This window comes from Rhinoraja longicauda, chromosome 30 (assembly GCF_053455715.1).
Source record: "Rhinoraja longicauda isolate Sanriku21f chromosome 30, sRhiLon1.1, whole genome shotgun sequence".
NCBI classification, from domain to species: Eukaryota; Metazoa; Chordata; class Chondrichthyes; order Rajiformes; family Arhynchobatidae; genus Rhinoraja; species Rhinoraja longicauda.
This window is the reverse complement of record NC_135982.1, coordinates 12421574-12442665: the sequence shown is the minus strand read 5'-3', so window position 1 is coordinate 12442665 and position 21092 is coordinate 12421574. Positions and strand designations below refer to the sequence as shown.

General features: G+C 40.3%; 1 protein-coding gene across 4 annotated transcripts in view; it reads right to left on the bottom strand.

Annotated features, from left to right (window-relative positions):
• The window catches only part of cfap74 (cilia and flagella associated protein 74), a 121928-nt gene that overhangs the window by 42960 nt on the left and 57876 nt on the right, over positions 1-21092 (bottom strand). For all 4 annotated transcript variants that reach the window (XM_078425110.1, XM_078425112.1, XM_078425111.1 and 1 more), the window contains 8 exons: positions 20788-20854; positions 19480-19569; positions 19222-19371; positions 16436-16475; positions 15111-15172; positions 10761-10883; positions 8274-8395; positions 1099-1227 (listed from right to left, as the gene is read on the bottom strand). In XM_078425110.1, the coding sequence (XP_078281236.1) occupies positions 1099-1227; positions 8274-8395; positions 10761-10883; positions 15111-15172; positions 16436-16475; positions 19222-19371; positions 19480-19569; positions 20788-20854 (783 nt within the window). The remainder of the gene's footprint in view (positions 1-1098; positions 1228-8273; positions 8396-10760; positions 10884-15110; positions 15173-16435; positions 16476-19221; positions 19372-19479; positions 19570-20787; positions 20855-21092) is intronic.

Here is a 21092-nt window from a genome sequence, read left to right as displayed (position 1 = left end):
CCACAGGTCATTCACAGATTACAGTTGCTATCATAAACTTTCTATTTTACACTCTCAACAGCAATTTATAAATTATAGAACATAGAACACCACAGCACAGGAACAGGCACTTTTGCCCACCGTGTCTGTGTCGACCTTGACGCTAATCTAAACCAATCCCATTTGCCAGCAGGTGGTCATTATTCCTCAATTCTGTACCTGTTTATGTGTCCGCTAAATGCCTCTGAAATATATCGGCTTCGACCCTCACCTCCCATGGCCACACATTCCAGGCACCTATCACTGTGTAAACAAAAACTTGCGTCTTGGAAATCTCCTATAAGCTTTCTCAAGCTTACATGATATCTATGCCCTGTGCTCTGAGGAAAACGACTGACTATCTACCCTATCGATGCCTCTCATCATTTTATAAACTTCCATCAGGTCATCCCTCAGCTTCCAATCCTCCAGAGAAAACAATCCAAATGTTTCCATTGCCTCCTTTACAGCTATTACTCTCCAATCCAGGCAATATCCCGGTGAACCACCTTCGCAACTTCTCCAAAGCTTTCACATCCTTCCTGTAGTCTGGCAACCAAAACTGCACACAATACTCCAAATGCGACTGAACTAGTTTTACGCAGCTGTAACATAACTTCCCAACTTTTATACTAAGTATCATGACTGGTGAAGGCAAGCATGCCATATGCCTTTATTACCATCTGATCCACTGGTGTTGTCAAGTTCTCTACAATTCTTTGCCTTGCACCTGACCCCATCGCCATTGAGTCGCATCAGGCTTTGCCTTGCAGTTCCCTCCAAACTTCCACATTGCTCCACTTTTATTTTCAACCCACCTTTCTGGTCAGGTTTTTGACCTCAGTTCTTAAGCACCCATACCTTAACACTGCATATACGTCTTTACACTCCAGTGCACTCCTTTCTTTCCTTAAAAGTGCCTCAGACGATTTACTATGTTTGAAAAATTGCAATAATACAAGTTGTTGGCAATTCTCTAAAACTGTTGCCCATGTTGTGTATGCACCCCTCTAGTACAGTAGGTTTTATTCAGCCATATGGCTCACCTTGTATTTACTAATGTGATAAAGCCTTACTTACCTTGGCACAAATTTGAGTTGAAAATTTAAACTGGAGTGTGCTTGGATATAATTACTTTTAGGTAAAAATTCCAAATGATTTTTCAACTCTTCGCTTACTACAAACTTCACCTGGTGCGCTATGGAATCCCTGGAAAAACAAAGCACAAGGCAAATACCAATGTAGATACAAGACCTGTACCTTACATTTCACTTGGGTAGACCACACTCAATGGTACAAACTTTGAATTTTCCAATTTCAGGCATCCCACTCCCTCTGTACTCTATTTCCACTTTTACCCATCCACCCAGGGTGGCTCCCTTTGCAGTTTGTTTTTTGCTTCAAATATAAATTTAACCAAGTTAATGAAATGGAACAAATTACTATAGTGTAGTTCATAAATTGGTTGAGGCATTTCTTGTGGCTTCGTCAGGATCATCCAAAAGCATTATCTGATCATCATCTGTCCATTCCTTCCTCAGTTGCTGCCTGATCCACTAAAGTTTCTCCAGCACTTTGTGCTTTGCCTCTGATCATCATCATTCTGCTATTTATGGAAGTCTTTTGAACACAAATTGACATGCTATACGTTCTATAATCCACCAGTGACTTCATTGTAAAGCACTAATGGAGATTGTGAGGTATTTTATACATGTTTCAAAGTTGAGAGGGAGCAAAACCATGCATTTCTTAAGATGGAACACACATACATGCACACCCACCAATCAACACATGCATACTCATCAACCAACACACACACAGACACACACAGACACACATACACGCCAACAACACACACACATACATTCACTCACTCATCCACTATCCAACACACACACACACACACACACACACACACACACACACACACACATACACACACACACACACAGAGAAAAATTGATAACTGCGCTTGGACGAGTCTTCATATTTCTTACTCACAACCTGAGGCAATGATTATCATCATTGCATGAACTTAACATTATGCAACACTTTGACAATAATAAGAATAGACATTAGGCTGCATAAATGGATAATGGCAATTTTATAATGTCTTTAACAATTAAAAATTAGAGAAATTTAAAAGTGATATGAGTGGTTGCTTTAGCCATAGGCCTTGAGACTAATATTTAAAAACAAACACTGCTGCACAATTTCAGAGTATGCTGTATAAAACACTGCAATTTAACTTGCGTATGCTTGAATTCAAGAATGTGGATTAGAGGTTTAGTGAATTCTAAAAGCAAAATATTTTACAACTTTAAAGAGTACAAATGCAAGAACTTAGGAGGCTTATTTTCTCCTGAAGCATGCAAACTAGCCATTCGGCCCGACACATCCATGCCGACCAAGAAGCCCTATCTACGCTAGTCCCATTTGCCCGTGTGTTGTCTATATCTCTCTAAACCTTTTCCATCCAACTGTCCAAATGTCTTCTAAATATTATGTATCCCCTTAACTACTTCCTCTGACAGCTCGTTCCATATGCCCTTCAAATTCTTATTCAATCTCTCCCCTCTCACTTTAAACCTATGCCCTCTAGTTCTTGATTAACCTACCCTTATGAAAAAAAGGTTGTGTATTCACCCTATGTATTTCCCTCAAGGTTTTATACACCATTCACTTCCTGCACTCCAAGGAACAATATCCTTCCACTCCAATGAATCCCTGCACTCCAAGGGATAAAATAAAATATACTGTGGGTACGTATGATTATTTAGAAAATCAAATAGATAATGGTGAAGACAAAACAAATTACGAGCAGGCAACAAAGCAGGTAATGCCTGGAGTTGTTGACTGGAGGTAGGGCCACACAGTGGCACAGGGGCAGAGTTGCTGCACTTACATCGGCAGAGACACGGGTTCAATCCTAACTAATGGTGCTGTCTGTGTGGATTTTGCACATTCTCCACGGGACTCGTGGGTTTTCTCCGGGTGCTCCGGTTTCCTCCCACATTTCAAAACATGCAGGTCTGTAGGTTAATTGGCTTCTGTAAATTGTCCGTAGTGTATAGATAGAACTGGTGCATGGGTGATCATTAGTCGTCACGGACTCGGTGGGCCGAAGGGGTTGTTTCCACGCTGTATCTATAAACTCTAAACTCTAAATGTGAGCACTGTAGATGAATGTGGATGAATTCGTTGAAGAAGATTGACCTGCTTTCCATTGCCAGCTGTTCTCTGCAGTGAAGGCAGCACAAGCTGCTAATGCAAGGCCAACATTGTTCACACCACTCACAGGACATGAACATCAGATTCAGAAATACACAAGACACTGATAATTATCTGTGCCATTCATCAGGTACTTAGCCCCATTATACATGCCATTAACTGCTACTGACCAGCTCGTCACACAGTAGCATGCCAAAACTCATATAGAATTGTCAAATGGGCAATGGTGATTAGGGGTGTTTCAGGAGGATCTCTCACCTATCAAAAAGATCTTTGTTGCCACGGTAATGACTTTCTGCTTGCTATAAATATCTGTACAGCATAGATGCCCAAGTAGTATTAAAATACTACTTGGTCACCAAACATTCAATAGCCTCAAGAATAAAAGTAAAACATACTCAAATTTAGTAATAATTAGTTGTTTTTTTTTTAGAGATACAGTGTGGAAACAGGCCCTTCGGCCCACCGAGTCCATGCTGACCAATGATCATCCATGCATTAGTTCTATCCTACACAATGGGGACAATTTACAGAAGCCAAATAACCTACAGACCTGCACATCTTTAGAATACGGGAGGAAACTGGAGCACCCGCATCATTGACTCCTTACACACTAGGGACAATTTATAGAGGCCAATTAATCTACAAAACTGCAGGTCCTTGGGATGTGGAAGAAAACTGGAGCACCCAGAGGAAACCCACATGGTGACAGTGAGAATGTACAAACTACACAGACAGCACGTGAGGTCACGATATCACGAGGTCACTCGCCTGGGTCTCTGGCGCCAAGGGGAAGCAGTTCTATCAGCTGCGCCACTGTGCTGTCCCTAATGCAAGGGAGGAATGAATGGGCATGAGGTGGTTTTATTCATTCACAGGATATGAACACCACTGCAAGGCTGACAGCTGTTCCTCATCCTCGGCATCTTTCAAAAGCTGATGTTGGCTGCAGCTCCTGTGATGAGACTGTTTCATTAATTCCATTAAGTAAGGATTCCAGAGGCAGTGAGGAATATGTCTCGACAGGGATCCTGTATGTCTTGGAGGGAAATTTGCAGGGGCTGTATCCCAGGGGTCTGCTGTCCTTCTCCTGCCAGATGCTGCAGGGTTAGGGCATGACTGAGAGGTGCTATCACAAAACCCTGGTTAGTGCCTGCAGTGCACCCTATATACAGTAGCTGCAGTATGCTGATAGTGATGGGAGTAGATACATAACTTAATAGATGAGTTACTAATCCAGCGGGTTGCTCTGAGTTGGAGAGAACAGACTCTCCGAAATATGGCTGCACGTACGTGTGACAAATACTCCAGTGTAAATACTATTAACTCGTTAATATGTGAGGAAAGTGTTTTTACACAGTAAAAACAAAGAGCTGCAAATGCTGGTGTACACCAAAGATAGACACAAAGTGCTGACGTAACTCAGCGGGTTAGGCCGCATCTCTGGAGAAAAAGAATGGGTGACATTTTGGGTCGGGACTCTTCCCTTCTGGTGAGTTAGTGAGAACTATTGTTGATCTGTTGTGGCAGTTGGTGGGTTTTCTACTTGGACAGTTATCCTTTAATGAAAGAGTTCTCAGACTAGTCAAGTTGCTGATTAAATATGAAGCAGCAAGAGAAGCAAATATATGACATCAGTAAGAAATTCCAGAGCAACTGCAAGAAAATATGGTTCGACCTCTCATGTAGACGTAATCCTTTCTCACTAATCACAATCATATGGTATGTCTGAATTAAATGGCTTAAATTATTAATAAGTTCCAAACACTTCAAACCGCAAGATATTACCAGCTGATCTGACAATTGTCAGAGGCACGGCTGGCCAGTGACGTCAGTGGCCTTGTGTGTAACTAATGCACCAAATAAACCATCCCCTTTTTCACCAGGAACACACTAAAGATTTGTGTAAATGATCCCCGACATAATATGATTTTATATCGTGTAGGAAGGTACTGCAGATGCTAGTTTACACCAAAGGCAGACACAAAATGCTGGAGTAACTCAGTGGGTTAGGGAAAAAAAGGAATAGGTGAAAAGGAATTTGATATTTGTTGACTATTTTTTTTAAAAGAGTCAACGTTAATAACTTTGATGAAAATAAAGCAGGAGATGATGGACGATAAGCGGGTCAGACATAGATCAGCAGAGCACAGGCCATTCGGTCCACCATATCTTTGCTGACCATGATGCCAAATTAAACTAACCCATTCTGCCTGCATCTGGTCGGTATCCACCCGCTGCTGCCTGTTCATGTGCCTGTTGAAATGCCACTCAAATGTTGCTGTTGTATCTGCAACTTCTGTGGCAAGTGAAATAAGTTAATTCATTGGAATGTTCAATTCTTAACCCTGTTGCTGCTAAAAGCAAAGGATTAGTATGCTTTGACAAAAAATATTTCATTTTTTCCACAGATGGTACCAGCTGCCTGACAAAGCCAAGGGGTCCATCACAACATCCACAGTAATTATAGTGTCATTTCGCATGGCAGTGTTCTTGATTCTGTAAAAAGAGATGACCAAAAAAGTGTCTGAAATTATCTAATGGCTCAAGGTTACCTGCAATATATGGTGTTTTTTTACAGATAGCAAGAAAGCAACTCTTGCATTTAAAGCTCTGATGAAGCATTTTTCACTTGAAACATTAATTTTCTTTCCAGAAAACAACTTGACCTGCATTATGCATTATGTATTTTTGTTTCAACTTTCCAGCATCTGGCATCTTTTTGATTTTTACGTGCCCTAATATAGTACTTCTCATAAACACGCTTATGTGTGGCAGATTCCCACAAAGAGCAATCTGATATTGACAGGATTACTTGTAATGTTGAGCAGGGGATAAATATGTGCATTTAATGACCTTCCACATCCTCAACATGCAGATAATCTGGGAAGCAAAGATTACCATTAAAAAAATACACGTACAAGGATGAGATCTGTGTAAAAAAGGTTGAGGTGTCGAAACATCGTTAATGTTGATGAAAGCCACTCAGAATAAATTGGACATGGAGTTGGAATAAGCTACCAGAGATCGCATAAATGGATTAGTAGGTCTAATTAGGCTTCCATCGAACTCTTGTGTACATTACGTAAGTGTTATACGAAAAATTTGCCCGAACAGTCTGTGACCCATAGTGCTGTGGACATAGCGCTATGTTTCAAGCCCATGGCGCTGTGGCCTGTAGCGCTACATTTAGTACCCATAGTGCTGCAGCCGGCAGGTCTTTATTTAAATTCTCACACGCAAAGCCGACAGCGCTCTGCATTACCTTTACGCACCGTGTGGAGTGCTGTTGCTTTGCACGCCATGCTGCGGCTGATAGCACTTTGTTCCCAAAGGATGTGGGGTGGGGCTTGCTGGGATGCAGTCCCCTGCCATTAGTTATAGTTTGAATTTGGGAGCAGTGCTATTAGCTAGGACTTACCGGCTGTTGTTTCAACGGCTGATTTTCTTACCTATATAAAGGCAAGAGCCAATAAGCCAGAAGTTAGTTCAAGTGCATGAGCGAGAGGGGTTCACCGATGGGCTGAGTTGTGATCAGCGCCATGGATGGAGGCAGAGAGAGAGAGAGGTGCGGTGCTGTTAAACTGGACCCCGTGCACACCGAGACAAGTATTGTTTTTGTCCTCTCTTGCCAATAAAACTGATTTGCAACTAAACAGACGAGTGAGCCTTTTTCTGTTCTACTTGTCAGATCCTTGAACCTGTTCCCTTGTAACAATAAGCCAATGTAAAGGAGAGTTACTGAAGTATATATGGATTAGTGCAAAAATATGGAATTACAGAAGACCATCAAATGGTTATGTAGCCTGGGAATTGTTGCTGATGAGGGCACAAGTGTGATGTCAAGCTCAGGTTTTTGTTCAGGTTTCCGAAAGTTTCTGTTCCTTTACATCAAAGGGTGCATATCATCTTTGGAAACTTTTCACTAACAGATATGAAGTATGGTTTACAATATTAGATTGAATTTTGAAGAATAATTACAAGGCAGAAGACGTCATCCGTGTTTGAAAACAGATATACATTGATTGATGTAAAAGACTGTGGAGCCATTGATGGAACCATGGGAAGCCATGGCAAGTGTTAGAGTTTCCCAAGATTGCAATTTAGTCAAGTTGATCAGGATGAAAGAGAAGTTGGAGATCAAAGTTTCCCTGTGTTAATCTTTTATTACTTATCTTGCACCGACAAACTACTAAAATAATAAAAAAAGTTTGTCAGTCTGCTAACTTAACTGTAAACAGAGCAACAAAATAAGTAATTTACCTACAAACCTGCACACCTTTGGAGCATGGGAAGAAACCAGAGCACCCGGAGGTAACCCATGTGGGCATAGGGAGAACATGCAAACTCCCGACAGATAGCATGTGATTGTTACGGAGAGGGTGTAGAGCAGATTCACCAGCATATTGCCTGGGATGGAGCGTTTGATTTATAGGCAGAGACTGATGAAGGTAGGTCCATTCTCCCTGGAGAAGAGGGGACATGACTGAGGTATGCAAAATTATGAAAAGCATATATAGGGTAGACTGCAAGAAACCCTTCTCCATAACAGAGGACATATATTTAGGATAAGGGAAAAAAGATTCAGAGGGGATATGAGAGATACCTTTTTGCACCCAGAGAGTGGTGAGTACGTCTAATGCACTGCCTGAGAGAGTCATGGAAGCTGAGTTGATGACAGCATTTAGGAAGTGAGCTTCAGGAGGGAAGGGACGGGCCAAGTGCTGGGAAATGGGATTAGTACAAATGGGTCAACGTGGATGTGACACAAAATGGCTTGTTTCCATATGTCCTATGACGATAACTCTAATGGGTTCACTGGCCTTTTTCCGTGTTGTGACACAGTAAGACCTTGATAACGTTGTTCCTCTTAAAATGACCTTTACCACGCATAATGTTCTGAAATATCTGCTACACCTGAATTACTACGGATTACCTTTGCAGATTCACGTTGCGTTTCACCTCACTGTCTTTACGTCAGGAGCGTTCTACCATAAAGGGCCATTTCTCTCCTATCAGCATACCTGTTGTGAACACGAATGCCATCTTGATAAAGCCGGTCATACATGCAGATTTTCAAGTCTATATTAGGATTTGAAATCCAGACTGGTACGTCAATGGCCTCTGCTTGAACTTTAATTACGATCTATTTTGAGGAGCAGAATAAATAAATCATCAGGGTTAATCTGCATTACCTGCTGTGCTTAATTAAATAGTTGCAATACTTCCAAGCATGTTATTGTTTAGTGGTGGAGATCACAGTGTAATATTCTATCATGAGAATCAAAGAGAATTTTGTTACACAAATATATTGAAACTCATCTTATATATTTTCATTCTGTGACAATGAATATTTACTTGTGATCTGCCCTATTTTATTCACTTTTTGACAGCTGGTGCGAGAAGAAATCCTTCAGCTTACATAGCCAGTGTACCAGCTAAAGGACAATCACATGGAACTGAATAGTTTCTTAAGGAGATCTAAATGATCGGTACAGCAACCCATCAATATTCCCGAGTCTTACTTCTTACAGATTTTATAATAATATTTCATTTATCATAAACTATTGAGCACGGTGTTAATAAATTGGGTTTGCAGTAGTCCTGAGAAGACAGCAACTCAGGAATCCATCTCTTCATAATATGACAAATACTCCATCTGCAGATACTCCAAACTCATTAATGTGTGAGGCAAGTTTTTTTTACAGAGTAGAAACAAAGAACTGCAGATGCTGGAGAAAAAGGATGGGTGATGTTTCGGGACAGGACACATTTTCAGACCCATCTACTTACTCAAGAAAGTAGGGGGTATAGTGGAGGGGGGGGGGGGGGGGATGAAGAGCTGGAGGCAAGAAAAGATCAGGACCAATCAAGGCTGGCCACAAACGACCTCAGGCAAGCGGTGGCTGGTCAGCCCATTGTTGGCTAGGGAATATGTGATCTCAAGAGGGAAACAATGTGGATAACTATGGAACTGGTAAAATGACTAGGGTGGAGGAAGGGTGAAATGGGGGAGGGGGGGGAGAGTATAAGTAGAAGTTACTTAAAATTAGAAAATTCAATGTTCATCCCGCTGGGTTGCAAACTACCCCAGTGCAATAGGAGGTTCCTCCAATTTGACTGTTGCCTCAACCATATTTCTTATAGACAATAGACAATAGGTGCAGGAGTAGGCCATTCAGCCCTTCGAGCCAGCACCGCCATTCAATGCGATCATGGCTGATCACTCTCAATCAGTACCCCGTTCCTGCCTTCTCCCCATACCCCCTCACTCCGCTATCCTTAAGAGCTCTATCCAGCTCTCTCTTGAAAGCATCCAATGAACTGGCCTCCACTGCCTTCTGAGGCAGAGAATTCCACACCTTCACCACTCTCTGACTGAAAAAGTTCTTCCTCATCTCCGTTCTAAATGGCCTACCCCTTATTCTTAAACTGTGGCCCCTTGTTCTGGACTCCCCCAACATTGGGAACATGTTTCCTGCCTCTAATGTGTCCAATCCCCTAATTATCTTATATGTTTCAATAAGATCCCCCCTCATCCTTCTAAATTCCAGTGTATACAAACCTAATTGCTCCAGCCTTTCAACATACGACAGTCCCGCCATTCCGGGAATTAACCTAGTGAACCTACGCTGCACGCCGTTCATAATATGTTCTTTGTTAAAGTTTAAATTGGCATCATGTTCGGCACCGACATTGTGGGCCGAATAACCTATTTCTGTATAATTTGCAAGAACTAATAGAAATTAAGACCCTAAAATAATAAAGATTCATTTGGCACAATTTTCTTAGGAAAACAAAAGAATGAATTTTGTAATCACCCATAGTCTGTGAGTTAGTACTGGATGATTCTGGGAAACCAGAATACCTTGGACAGAAAAGTAAACACATGAACATGGTAACTAGAAGGAAGAATAAGCCATATGGTTCAACAAGTCTGCTCCATCATTCAACAAATCACCACTGATCCTCAACCACAATTCCGCTTTCCCTCCCAATTCCCATTTTCCTTGATGGCCCATAGACATCCATTGATCGTAGCCTTCAATACATTCAATGGCTGAGCATCTGAATGGATAATTCTTGCATTACTCCAGATATTGAGTGAAGGAAGGATGGGAGAAATCTTATGTTTAAAATACTCCACAGTACTCCCCTTAGTAATAGCCATGGAGGTATACAAGGCACTCTGGCTAACAGAAAATAATAATCTAATCCTGGAATAACAACCTGGACCAGTCCACAGTCCCTTGGTTTAAGGAATTAAGTGTATTTATTAGGATGCGCTGAGAAATTTTCATTACATTCAAGGCACTACGTTTATGGAATATTCAAGACACTATATTTATAGAAGCTTCTATTATATTGGAGCATAGGCTAAAGGCCACATTTCAATGAGCATCTAGAAAATATGTCTGCCCATTGTGGAAAGTGAATGCACTGCCTTCTGATTCAGAGACATGTTGAGCCAAGCAGGAAACTAAACTGCTGCTTTTGATGACATGACTTACATTTCTGTAGGCTCCATAAGCAAATACAAACTCAAGATTTGCATGAACAATGCCAGGGACTAGAGGCAGAAAGATTATTGGTAATTTGATTGAAGAAAATGGCCCAATCATATTCTTTGTGACCTAAAGGAATTCAATAAAACAGAAGAACACTTGATGAATTCCAGCAACAAAAGCTAGCTACAAAGTTAATTTGGAGATTTCAGGTATTACTTGATAGAATACTGTCCATTTATCACCATTGGTATTGCAAGCAACTGCAAAAGATTAACAAAACATTGACAATTATGTTAGAGTTGTGATTGAATAATTAAAAATATTCATGTTATCATTGATGTTCTTATTTAGCCTTTGTTGCCAATCCTTCGCAAGACCCTTTATGGGAAGGGTCAAACTGACCTGACTCAAGTTTGTTAAATACTTTACAGCAAGGAATACATTTCTAAAGTACTACATTTTATTCTTAGGTAGCCATCATGCACACACAGCACAATAAAGTCTTACTCCAATGAAAATCCAGATGCATAGGTAAGGAACCTTTACTCCAAAGACTGCATTATTTGACCAATGAGATTTAGTTGGCATGAACAGGTAGAGTCTGTTTCTGTAAATTACAGTGCTATAACTCTATGACTATCTCTATAGAACATCGTCGGCCAAATGGCCTGTACTTGTTTAATTCGTGTAACCAATGAACTGGTAGCAATTAATTAAAAGATCCTAAAATAATAAAATTACAACATTGGACAATTTGGTGAAAACATGTGTGGGATTCTCCTCTCTGAACCCTTCAGGTGATCACGATTGTTCTAGGCGATCATGGTAGACTTAGTGTTTCTATGAGAAATGGGAATGATCTCAGGTTCATTCACAATCAGGTCCGGCTCTCATCTGCAGAAACACACTCCCTCCCTCTTGCAGAACAGGGAAGCACGTGATGGTTTAAACCTTAGCAGATCGACCATCTACCAGCTTGTTGTGCCATAAAAAGAGTATGCTGTGGGCACTGTGGGAGGTAGAGGGCCAGAAGCAGATGGTGAGGCCGGCGGGCCGGCTACACAGCGTGCTTGGCCATCTTTCCCTTGGCATTGAATTACTGTTCTTCACATACTCTGCATGAAAACCTGGTGCTTCTTAGAGCTGTCAGTCATCCATGACTGTTTTCCCTTGCCACTAATTGCTAATATTTGTTGCTCCGCCCTCATTTCACCTGCATCAAATGATGCACAATCACGGGGAATGAGCTCAGCTCGAACCACACGACAGTGTCGAATGGTGATATCATGACATGCTAAATGCCTTGGCATAAGCATAGAGCATGATGGGATGATGGCTTCTTTTTCGAAGGAATAAAAGCAAATAGGTACATTAAACAACAGAAAATTTGTCAAATATGCCTGCAGGGAAACCAACATAAAACAGAGTGATGTAAAAACAAGGATCTGCCAATGCTGGTTTACCAAAGAAAAACACAAAATGCTCAGCAGGTCAAGCAGCATCTCTGGAGAACATTGATAGGTGACGTTTTGGGTCAGGATCCTTCTTCAAACAGGGTAAAATTATCTTGTGTAAAGTGTAGTTATCTGCTCAAGTATAACTGCGTGGCAGATCTAGATTTCATTGGAGATTATTTCAGAGTGGCAGTCCTGCAGGTTACAACAGAACTATATTTTCCAAGTATATCTCAAAAAGTAAAACTTTTTTTAAATGCCACTTGTATTTTGGATTTTGATATTCCCCATTGTTGAGCATCCCTCCCACTTGGCACTTTCTTCAAACTTAAAAATTGTACTTTAGATTATAAATTGAAAATATGAATCCAGATTGCGATTCCAGCAATGGACTTCAGGATTCCCCTTCTGCCTCTTTGAATTATACATCTTTCCTCTAACTTTCAAACCTTGAAGTGTGTTCACTACCAGTCATCAAGAACGGCAGCTTCTGCTAAAACATGATTAAATACATGTAACAATGGTTCTGCCAACTCGTCTCTAGATTCTTCAAAACTCCAGGTACGATTTGGCTGGGATAGAGATTTATTCTCTCCAAGTTCCCTGAAGGTGACATCACAGGTAAATGGGGTGGACAAAAAGGCTTTTGGCACATTGGCCTCCATCAGTCAAAGTTTTGAGTACAGAAATTGGGATGTCATGTTGCAGCTATATAAGACTTTGATGAGGCCACATTCAGAGAATTGTGTTCAGTTCAGGGCATCATGTTGTAGGAAAGTTGTTGTCAAAGTGGAAATAGTGCAGAGAAGATTTACAAGGATGTTGCCAGGCCTCAAGGGTCTCAGCTATAAGCAAAGATTGAGCAGGCTGGGACTCTATTCCATGGAATGCAGGAGGATGAGTGGTGATCTTATAGAGGTGTATAAAATAATGAGAGGAATAGATTGGGCGGATGCACAGATTCTCTTTCCCAGAGTGGGGGAATCGAGAACCAGGGGCACAGGTTTACGGTGATGGGAGAAAGATTTTATAGAAATCTGAGGGGTAACTTTCACGCAAAGGGTAGTGGGGGTATGGAATGAACTGCTGGAGGAGGTAGTTGAGGCATGGACTATCGCAACGTTTAAGAAGCAGTTAGATAGGTACATGGATAGGACAAGTTTAGAGGGATACTAGAATAGGGTGGACCCATTGGGTCCAAACCTCTCCTGAGGGAGCCACTCACCCCGGCCCCGGGCGGCCATCGCAGCGGGCCCCACCTCTTCCACTCTCCTCCCCCCCCTCTTCATTGGCCGTCACTCCCGTCACTCGGGCGGGTCCCTGGGCGGATCCCACCCCCGGTGGCCATCTTGGGCACGGCAAGTGGAAAAGGGATTTAAGGGATTTATTAAAGTGTAAAATGTCAAAAACCTTTAAAACATAACACCAATTTGAACGAAACTTGCTACTGCACACCCCAGGACCTCTCCTGAGGGCCCAGCAACCCTCCCCCAACTGACGATACTCATCCACTCCATCCCCCCTCAACCCCCCTTTTTCCCCCTTCTCCTGTATGACTATGTTATTTGTTCTCGCCACCCTGTTGCAATCTGACTTTCCTTATTTTGTATCATGTTCCGAGTAATTTAATTTGAATGGTCCTTTTTGCTTTCATTTTGTTCATTTCTGTCCAAGTCTATTCATATTCTCCTTGTCCTGTACTCTCCATCTACAAGGTCCATCACTCTTTCGGTACCTAATTATTGCCTCAATGGATAATAGTTTATTCTTTTTATAGTATAATATCTATTATTGGTGGACATGATGTTAAATATTTTCCATTGTTATTCTATATATCATGTCCATTCATTTTATTTTATATTGGTCCCGCTATCAGCCTTTTCAAATCAACCCTTTTCTAATCTTTACCTTTCATGTAAATAATTTCTCAGTTATTTAAAATGTTATATTATGGTCACTATTGCCTATTTTGATCTTTCTTATGGGTCTGGTTCATTCTCCATCATTTGATCTTTGTTTGGAAATTTATCATGAACTTATAAAGCAATCTTTCATACAATATTGGAACTCCTTTTCTTATCCCTTTTGGCCAAATAATCAGGATATCTTACCAATCCTTTCACCATGTACAATAGACAGAGCTATGGAGTCATACAGCATTGAACCAGGTACTTCGGCCTAACATGTCCATGCCAATCAGTGGGATCTGTTCGTAATCACTCCTACTTTTCAGCATTTGGCCCAGAGCTTTAAATGCCTAGGTGATCCAACTGTCCATCTATGCTGATAAATGCTGTCAGCAACTGTGCTTCCACCACTCTGTGTACTCCAGATACTTTTTGGGTGAAAAAGGATCCCCTCAGAACCCCTCTGAATCACTAACCCCTTACCCTAAATCAGAACTGCACACAATACTCTTATTATGCAGAACTGCACATAATACAGACTGAAGAAGTGTCTCGACCCAAAACGTCACCCATTCCTTCTCTCAAGAGATGCTGCCTTTCTGCTGAGTTACTCCAGCATTTTGTGTCTTCCCTTGGCTTTTTTCCTGACAGGGACATACTGACCCTGAACTCTTACTGTTTCTTCTTTGAATGCTTCCCACTGTGCAGATGTACTGAGTGCTCTATTCTTTTTCGAGGCCAAGTTAATGATTCCTATCAGTTTAGCTCTGTCTCTTTATTTTTATTACTTTAATGCTCAGTTTCCCTGCAAATGGTTTTTTTAAATTACTTGCTAGATCACTTTTCCTTTTAATTGTGTTTTCAATAAATATCCAGACTCTGCTTTAAATTGTGCTTGCTGAAAGTAAATCCCATTAGCTCCGTCCAGCATAGAAATCCACACAAATACATGAGAATTCAGTTCATCTCACCATCATTATGACTGATCCTACCTGGCCAATTTTGATCTCATTGGAAACTGGAAAATCAATCTCAAACAAATCCCTTTCCTGGTCTGAAAATTCAAATAAATATGAGAGTGAATTAATAACATTAAACAGTGTTTGTAATTGATCCATTAATTTGAATATAAATACATATAAAGTAGTGCATTCTAGAGAAGAGTAAGCATAGTGAGCATAGTTGCAGAGGAAACAATGCAAGTCATTAACTAGAAACAAGTTCATAAGTTCATAAACTAAAATCTGGAATCTGTTTCTAAATTGATAAAAGTGAGAAACAGAAAAGACACATCAAACATTCATTGTTCCTTGGTTTGATTACACATGGAGTCTGTGTATAGTGTAAATCTCCATGTAAAGATGTGGCTGTAGACTACTTATGGTTGTCCTAAAAGGAGACATGAAAGATGCCACATAACTGCGTCCTCTTTTTAAAAATAAAATGTAGAAACATTGGTGAATAACTTCTTCTCAGCAACTATCATGCTCTTAAACCATACTGGACAGCAGTAACCATTACCTCAGCAACCATGATTTACAGTGGATTTTATCTTGGTTTCACTACGGACATTGGTTTTGCACTATGATGGTCTGGTTACGTAGTATTGCTCATTTAATGTACTATAGATTATTATATATTTATTTGTGGGTTATTGGGCCTGCAAAGCTGCAACAGGTAAGAATTTCATTGTTCAAATGAAAGACTTTCTTGACTCATGAATATGTGCTGAATGGAGTAAGGGGCAGACATCTGGAAAAGTGAAGATTGGAGTAGAGGGAGAATGCTGGAAAATAACTTAAGACTTAAGACTAAGTCTGATGAAGGATCTCGATCCAAAATATCACATATCCATGTTTTCCAGAATCTGCCTGACCTGCTGAGTTACTCCAGCATTTTGTGTCCTTTTGTGTATTAACCAGCATCTGCAATTTTTTGTTTCTACATTAAGATGTTTTCCAGCTTTCTCTCCACTACTCCATTGGTCTGAAGAAGGGTCCCGACCTGAAACATCATCTGTCCATTTCCCTCTACAGATGCTGTCTGGCCTGCTGAGTTCCTCCAGCACTTAAAAAAAACTCCAGTAACCACACTGGCCCTGCTCCTGCAATTGAAGCTCATGCCTTCTGTCTGTGTGAATACGATAGTGCATCGAGACAGCAGCATCGAACATGTGGTGTATGCAGATCGGTCCCATTGTAGGTAGCTAGTCGCCTTTGTGTGCAAGAGCATCCTGTTCACTAATCAAATGATTGATGAAATTCTTTCATGAAGGAGGTTGGTCAGATAAAAACCATTTCAGAACCAAACAACTTACTATTTTTCTTCGATGCTGAAATAGAGTATTCCGCTCTGGGCTAAAAAAAACAATAAAGGCATATTATACAATAGTTAGTGTGAATATGAACAGTTCTGTAAGACAAGGCATGTCATCGCCCAAGCTTGCCCTGACATTTATGGCTAATCTGACCTGATCTTAACCTCAATTCTAGTTTAGTACTTGTTCTCCATAATCCATTAGAACAAAAATCGATTTCAATCTTCATTGCATTCAAGAACTCAGGCTCGGTAATTCTCTAAGCTTCAGAAGTCAAAAGATTCATGAGCCCACAAAAGAAGAAATTCTTTCTGATCATCATTTCAAATGGCCCATTCTTATTCAGAAACCTTCTGGATTCCCTCAAGGTAGAAAATATCATCTAAACATTCACCCTGCCGAACTACCTTTAAATCTTATTCATCAGTCTGAAGAAGGTTCTCGACCCGAAACGACACCCATTCCTTCTCTCCTGAGATGCTGCCTGACCTAGTGACTTACTCCAGCATTTTGTGAATAAATACCTTCGATTTGTACCAGCATCTGCAGTTATTTTCCTACACTACCTTTAAATATTATATGCTTCAAAAGATCACCTCTTACTGTTCTAACTTTCCATGAGTAGACTCTAAACTGGTTAATGATTTCTCATCAGGCAAACATTTCATTCTTACTGGGATATGAATAATTGTCTTCCAGGCCTGTTTGAAATGAGTCTGCTTCTCTTCAACTTCAAGTGAGCTTGCCTGACTGCTTTTATATGTCACAGTCAAATAATTTGAAGTGTTTCCCCTCGGTTTTCAGTGCACTCCCAAAGAATGCAGTGGAAAGAAACAAGGAAGGAGTTAGCGTTCTCTGGAGCCCATTTTACAGTCCCTTGGCATGATCCAGACCTGGATGAAAAGGTCAATGCAGAACATCTTGAGTAAGCTAAGTACTGGGGAAGAGGTTCAATCGTCTCATAAAAGCAGCAAAGGTATGAATCTTTCCTGTTACAATGCTACAAGTAAAGTAACATGTATAGAAATAAATGGTTAAGATCTTACTTGAAAAAAACAAAAGTATGATATAAAATATCACAACAATGTTAGTGTTTAGGATAGTATTAGTGTACGGGGATTGCTGGTCAGCGTGGACTCGGTGGGGCAAAGGGCCTGTTTCTGCACTGTATCTCTGAACTTGACAGCTTTAACTCTTAACCTATGCTATATAAATTCCCGTTCACCACCCATTTCTCTTTCTCTCTCATTTCTCTTTCTCTCTTTCTCTCTCTCTTCAATCTACTTGTAGTTCATTTGCAAATATCTCAAAATTTTCACTCTATCTGGCCGGAGAATTTATTACCTAGAATGTACTGCAAATCTATAACTCAGCCAGTTGCTCAAGTTTTCTCTCGTCACTCCTTACTTTGTAATCCAAAAGATCACAGCCGTGATAATTAATTGACAATATTTCCTTTTGATCATCATCTTGTTTGCCTGTCACAAGACCGTGAGCTGTCTGGTATGGGAATGTTTGATGTTCACCCATTAGCACAACGGAAGTACTTTGATGGAGGATAAAGTTTGACTTCAACTTCATTCTAAATAGTTGTCACAGTAATATTTCCCCCCTGATATTTAGACCAAATGCATTCAAATGTCAGTTAAGGACAGGTCCAGTGACACCAGAACGAGTTCTACATTCACGGTGAAGCCATGGCTGAATGTTTTTCTACATCTGTTACATACTAACTATTCAATATCACCAAATGAGGTTTACATTCAAGCTTCTGATATGAATGAATAAATATCACTTTGCATACATTCAAAAGCAATTCAAACCATCATCAGAGTCAGGAAGGCAGGTTGCAGCTTTACAAAATTTTTGTTCGACTGCATCTGGAGTATTGTGTGCAGTTCTGGTCACCCCATTACAGGAAGATGTGGAGGCTTTGGAGAGGGTGCAGAAGAGGTTTACCAGAATGCTGCCTGGATTAGCAGTGGTGAAGGGCAAGTTGGACAAACACAGAAAGTTTAAAGGGGATGAACGTAGCAATTTTTTTTTTACACAGTGTGGTGGGTGCCTTGAATGCACCACATAGCAATGTTTAAGAGTAATTTAGACAGGCACATGAATAGGTGGAAAATAGAGGGATACGGAACAAAGGGTGATGGTGGAAGTAGGTACGATGATAGTAACTAAGCGGCATAGTTGCGCAGCGGTAGAGTTGCCGCCTTACAGCGCCAGAGACCCAGGTTCAATCCAAACTACGGGTGTTGTCTATGGAGTTTGTACGTTCCCTCTGTGATCGTGCGAGTTTTCTCCAGGTGTTCCCGTTTCCTCCCACACTCCAAAAACATGCAGGTTTGTAGGTTAATTGGTTTCTGTAAAATTGTAAATTCTCCCCAGTGTTTAGGGTAGTGCTAGTGTAAGGGGTGAGGACTCAGTAGGCTGAAGGGCCTGTTTTCGTGCTGCATCTCTGATGTTTAAAGAGGCTTTTAGGCAAACGAATGAATATTCAGGGAATGGATGAATATTGATCACGTGCAGGCAGAGGAGATTAGTTTAGGTTGACCTCATGTTGAGCACTGACAGTGTGAGCTGAAGGGCCTGTTCCCCGTTCTGTACTGTTAACAAACTGATCAGCATCATTCTTTTGACACTTGGTATGGCAGCCAGACATTGAAGGAACTTTTATATCACCTGAGATTGACACAAAATGCCAGAGTAACTCAGCGGGACAGGCAGAGAAGGAATGGATGACGTTTCGGGTCGAGACCCTTCTTCAGACCGAGGATGCTTACCTCCTCCATCTGTGCCGATGAAGTGAAATCCATTTGTATAAACTCAAATAGACTGCCCTGCGCTCCACGATTGGTCAGAGTTATGGTCTGTGTAATCATTTCACCGATAACGTGAGGCCCAAAATCAACAAGTGTTCTATCCACAGAAAGCTGCATGAACCAATAAAAAGTCATTCTTCAATCCATGCTCGAACATCACTTTACAAAGTACATAGAAATGTATTTCTTTAAATGCAAATATTTTGTGCCAAAACTTACGTCACATTTCTTAGTTGTGCATTTTAGCGGAACGGTAAAGGGTCCTATTTGAGCCTGGAACATTATTTCTCCTTCAAGATCCACATTTTGCTGTGTTCAAACATAAAATAAATCCTCAAAGATTTAAACATTTCAATTTTTATTTAACGGTTTTCTCCAACAACTGCTACTTTAGAAATATTTTTCCATTCCCCTCTTTAAACACTTATGTTTCGTTTAAAATCTGCTGCTGCCAGTTTTTGTCATTAGTTTACCTGCCTTAAACTCACCTCAGCTGCCTATTAAATCATATTAGTGCGTGTGTGTGTGTGTGTGTGTGTGTGTGTGTGTGTGTGTGTGTGGAAACATGCAGAAAGAGGAAAAAAGATCAGCAACAGTTAATGTGGCTACCTTTGTGGTTGGAAGCAAGAAGAAAAGGAAATGGCAGGGAAATTAAACAAATAAACTGTGTTGTTCTTCATGGAAGACCTTGCCTGATATCTCAAATTCTCTGAAGCATAAAAAGTCTTCCAATTTAATTCAATGCTTTGGAACATTTCAAAGATGTGTCTGGCAATATATAAACACAGGATGAGATAAATTAGATAATGCAAATTAGTTTAAAGGTACATTTAATCACTAACTTATTATATGCAAGTCCTAATTGGGACAGTTGCCATCACAATATTAAATTATTTAAAAACAATTATAGAAATTATTTGAATTGCTGTCACAGTTCATCACTGCACAAACGTACCAAATTATGTTCTTAATCTATGTGGCTATTTCCATGTCTTTGAATATTCATTCTTTCTTTAATGTTCTTTGATATAATGTGTTCAAAGATCATTTAACATATGTGTAGTTAGTTAGTCCTACATTTAGTAATTGAACAGAAAGGAAACATTTCACAAGGTAAACAGAATATTTTGGATTAGTTTGTGGATAAATCTGTCTCTAAATCCATTAAGGTCAAACCAATAAAAAACAGACCAAAACAATTGAGCATCTCCACAAGAAATTATTTTCCTGTAAACATGCACTCTGTGAATGTCATAAGACTTATCGACACCCAGTACATGTATTATTGGCACTGTCCTCTCACTCTTACTTCAGATCACACAGCGTAACGAATTCAACAATATGTTTGTGACCTGCTCAATGATAAATGCTTTCAGTTGGGGCATTTCTGGAGAAATGTTTGCAGCAACGTCATAGAATAGAATTAGTTATGAACTTACCTGGAGAAAACATTCCAGTGATTCATTTTATTATGACTGGTGAATGCAACTTATTTAATATATATATTAAATGCACATTACTTCTTACCATGGGTTGGAAAATTACTGTCATCTCACAGGACATACCAGCCGAAACTGGGCCAGGAGGCTTGAATCTAGGAGTAAAAATGTGATGCATTGGGAAGCTTTATTTGATGTGTTTCATCACAATGAAAAACAGGTTTGTTTAAAACCAATACTAAATAATTGGCTTTGAGAACAAAGGTGAACACTCTTGTTAACTTTTTCTCAGCTTTCAAACTCTTTCCACTGTGATCATGGCTAAGAAGAATGCCAGCAGGTTGTTCCTGATGTAATGAGGCACAGAGGTGCATATGGATTATTACAAAAATA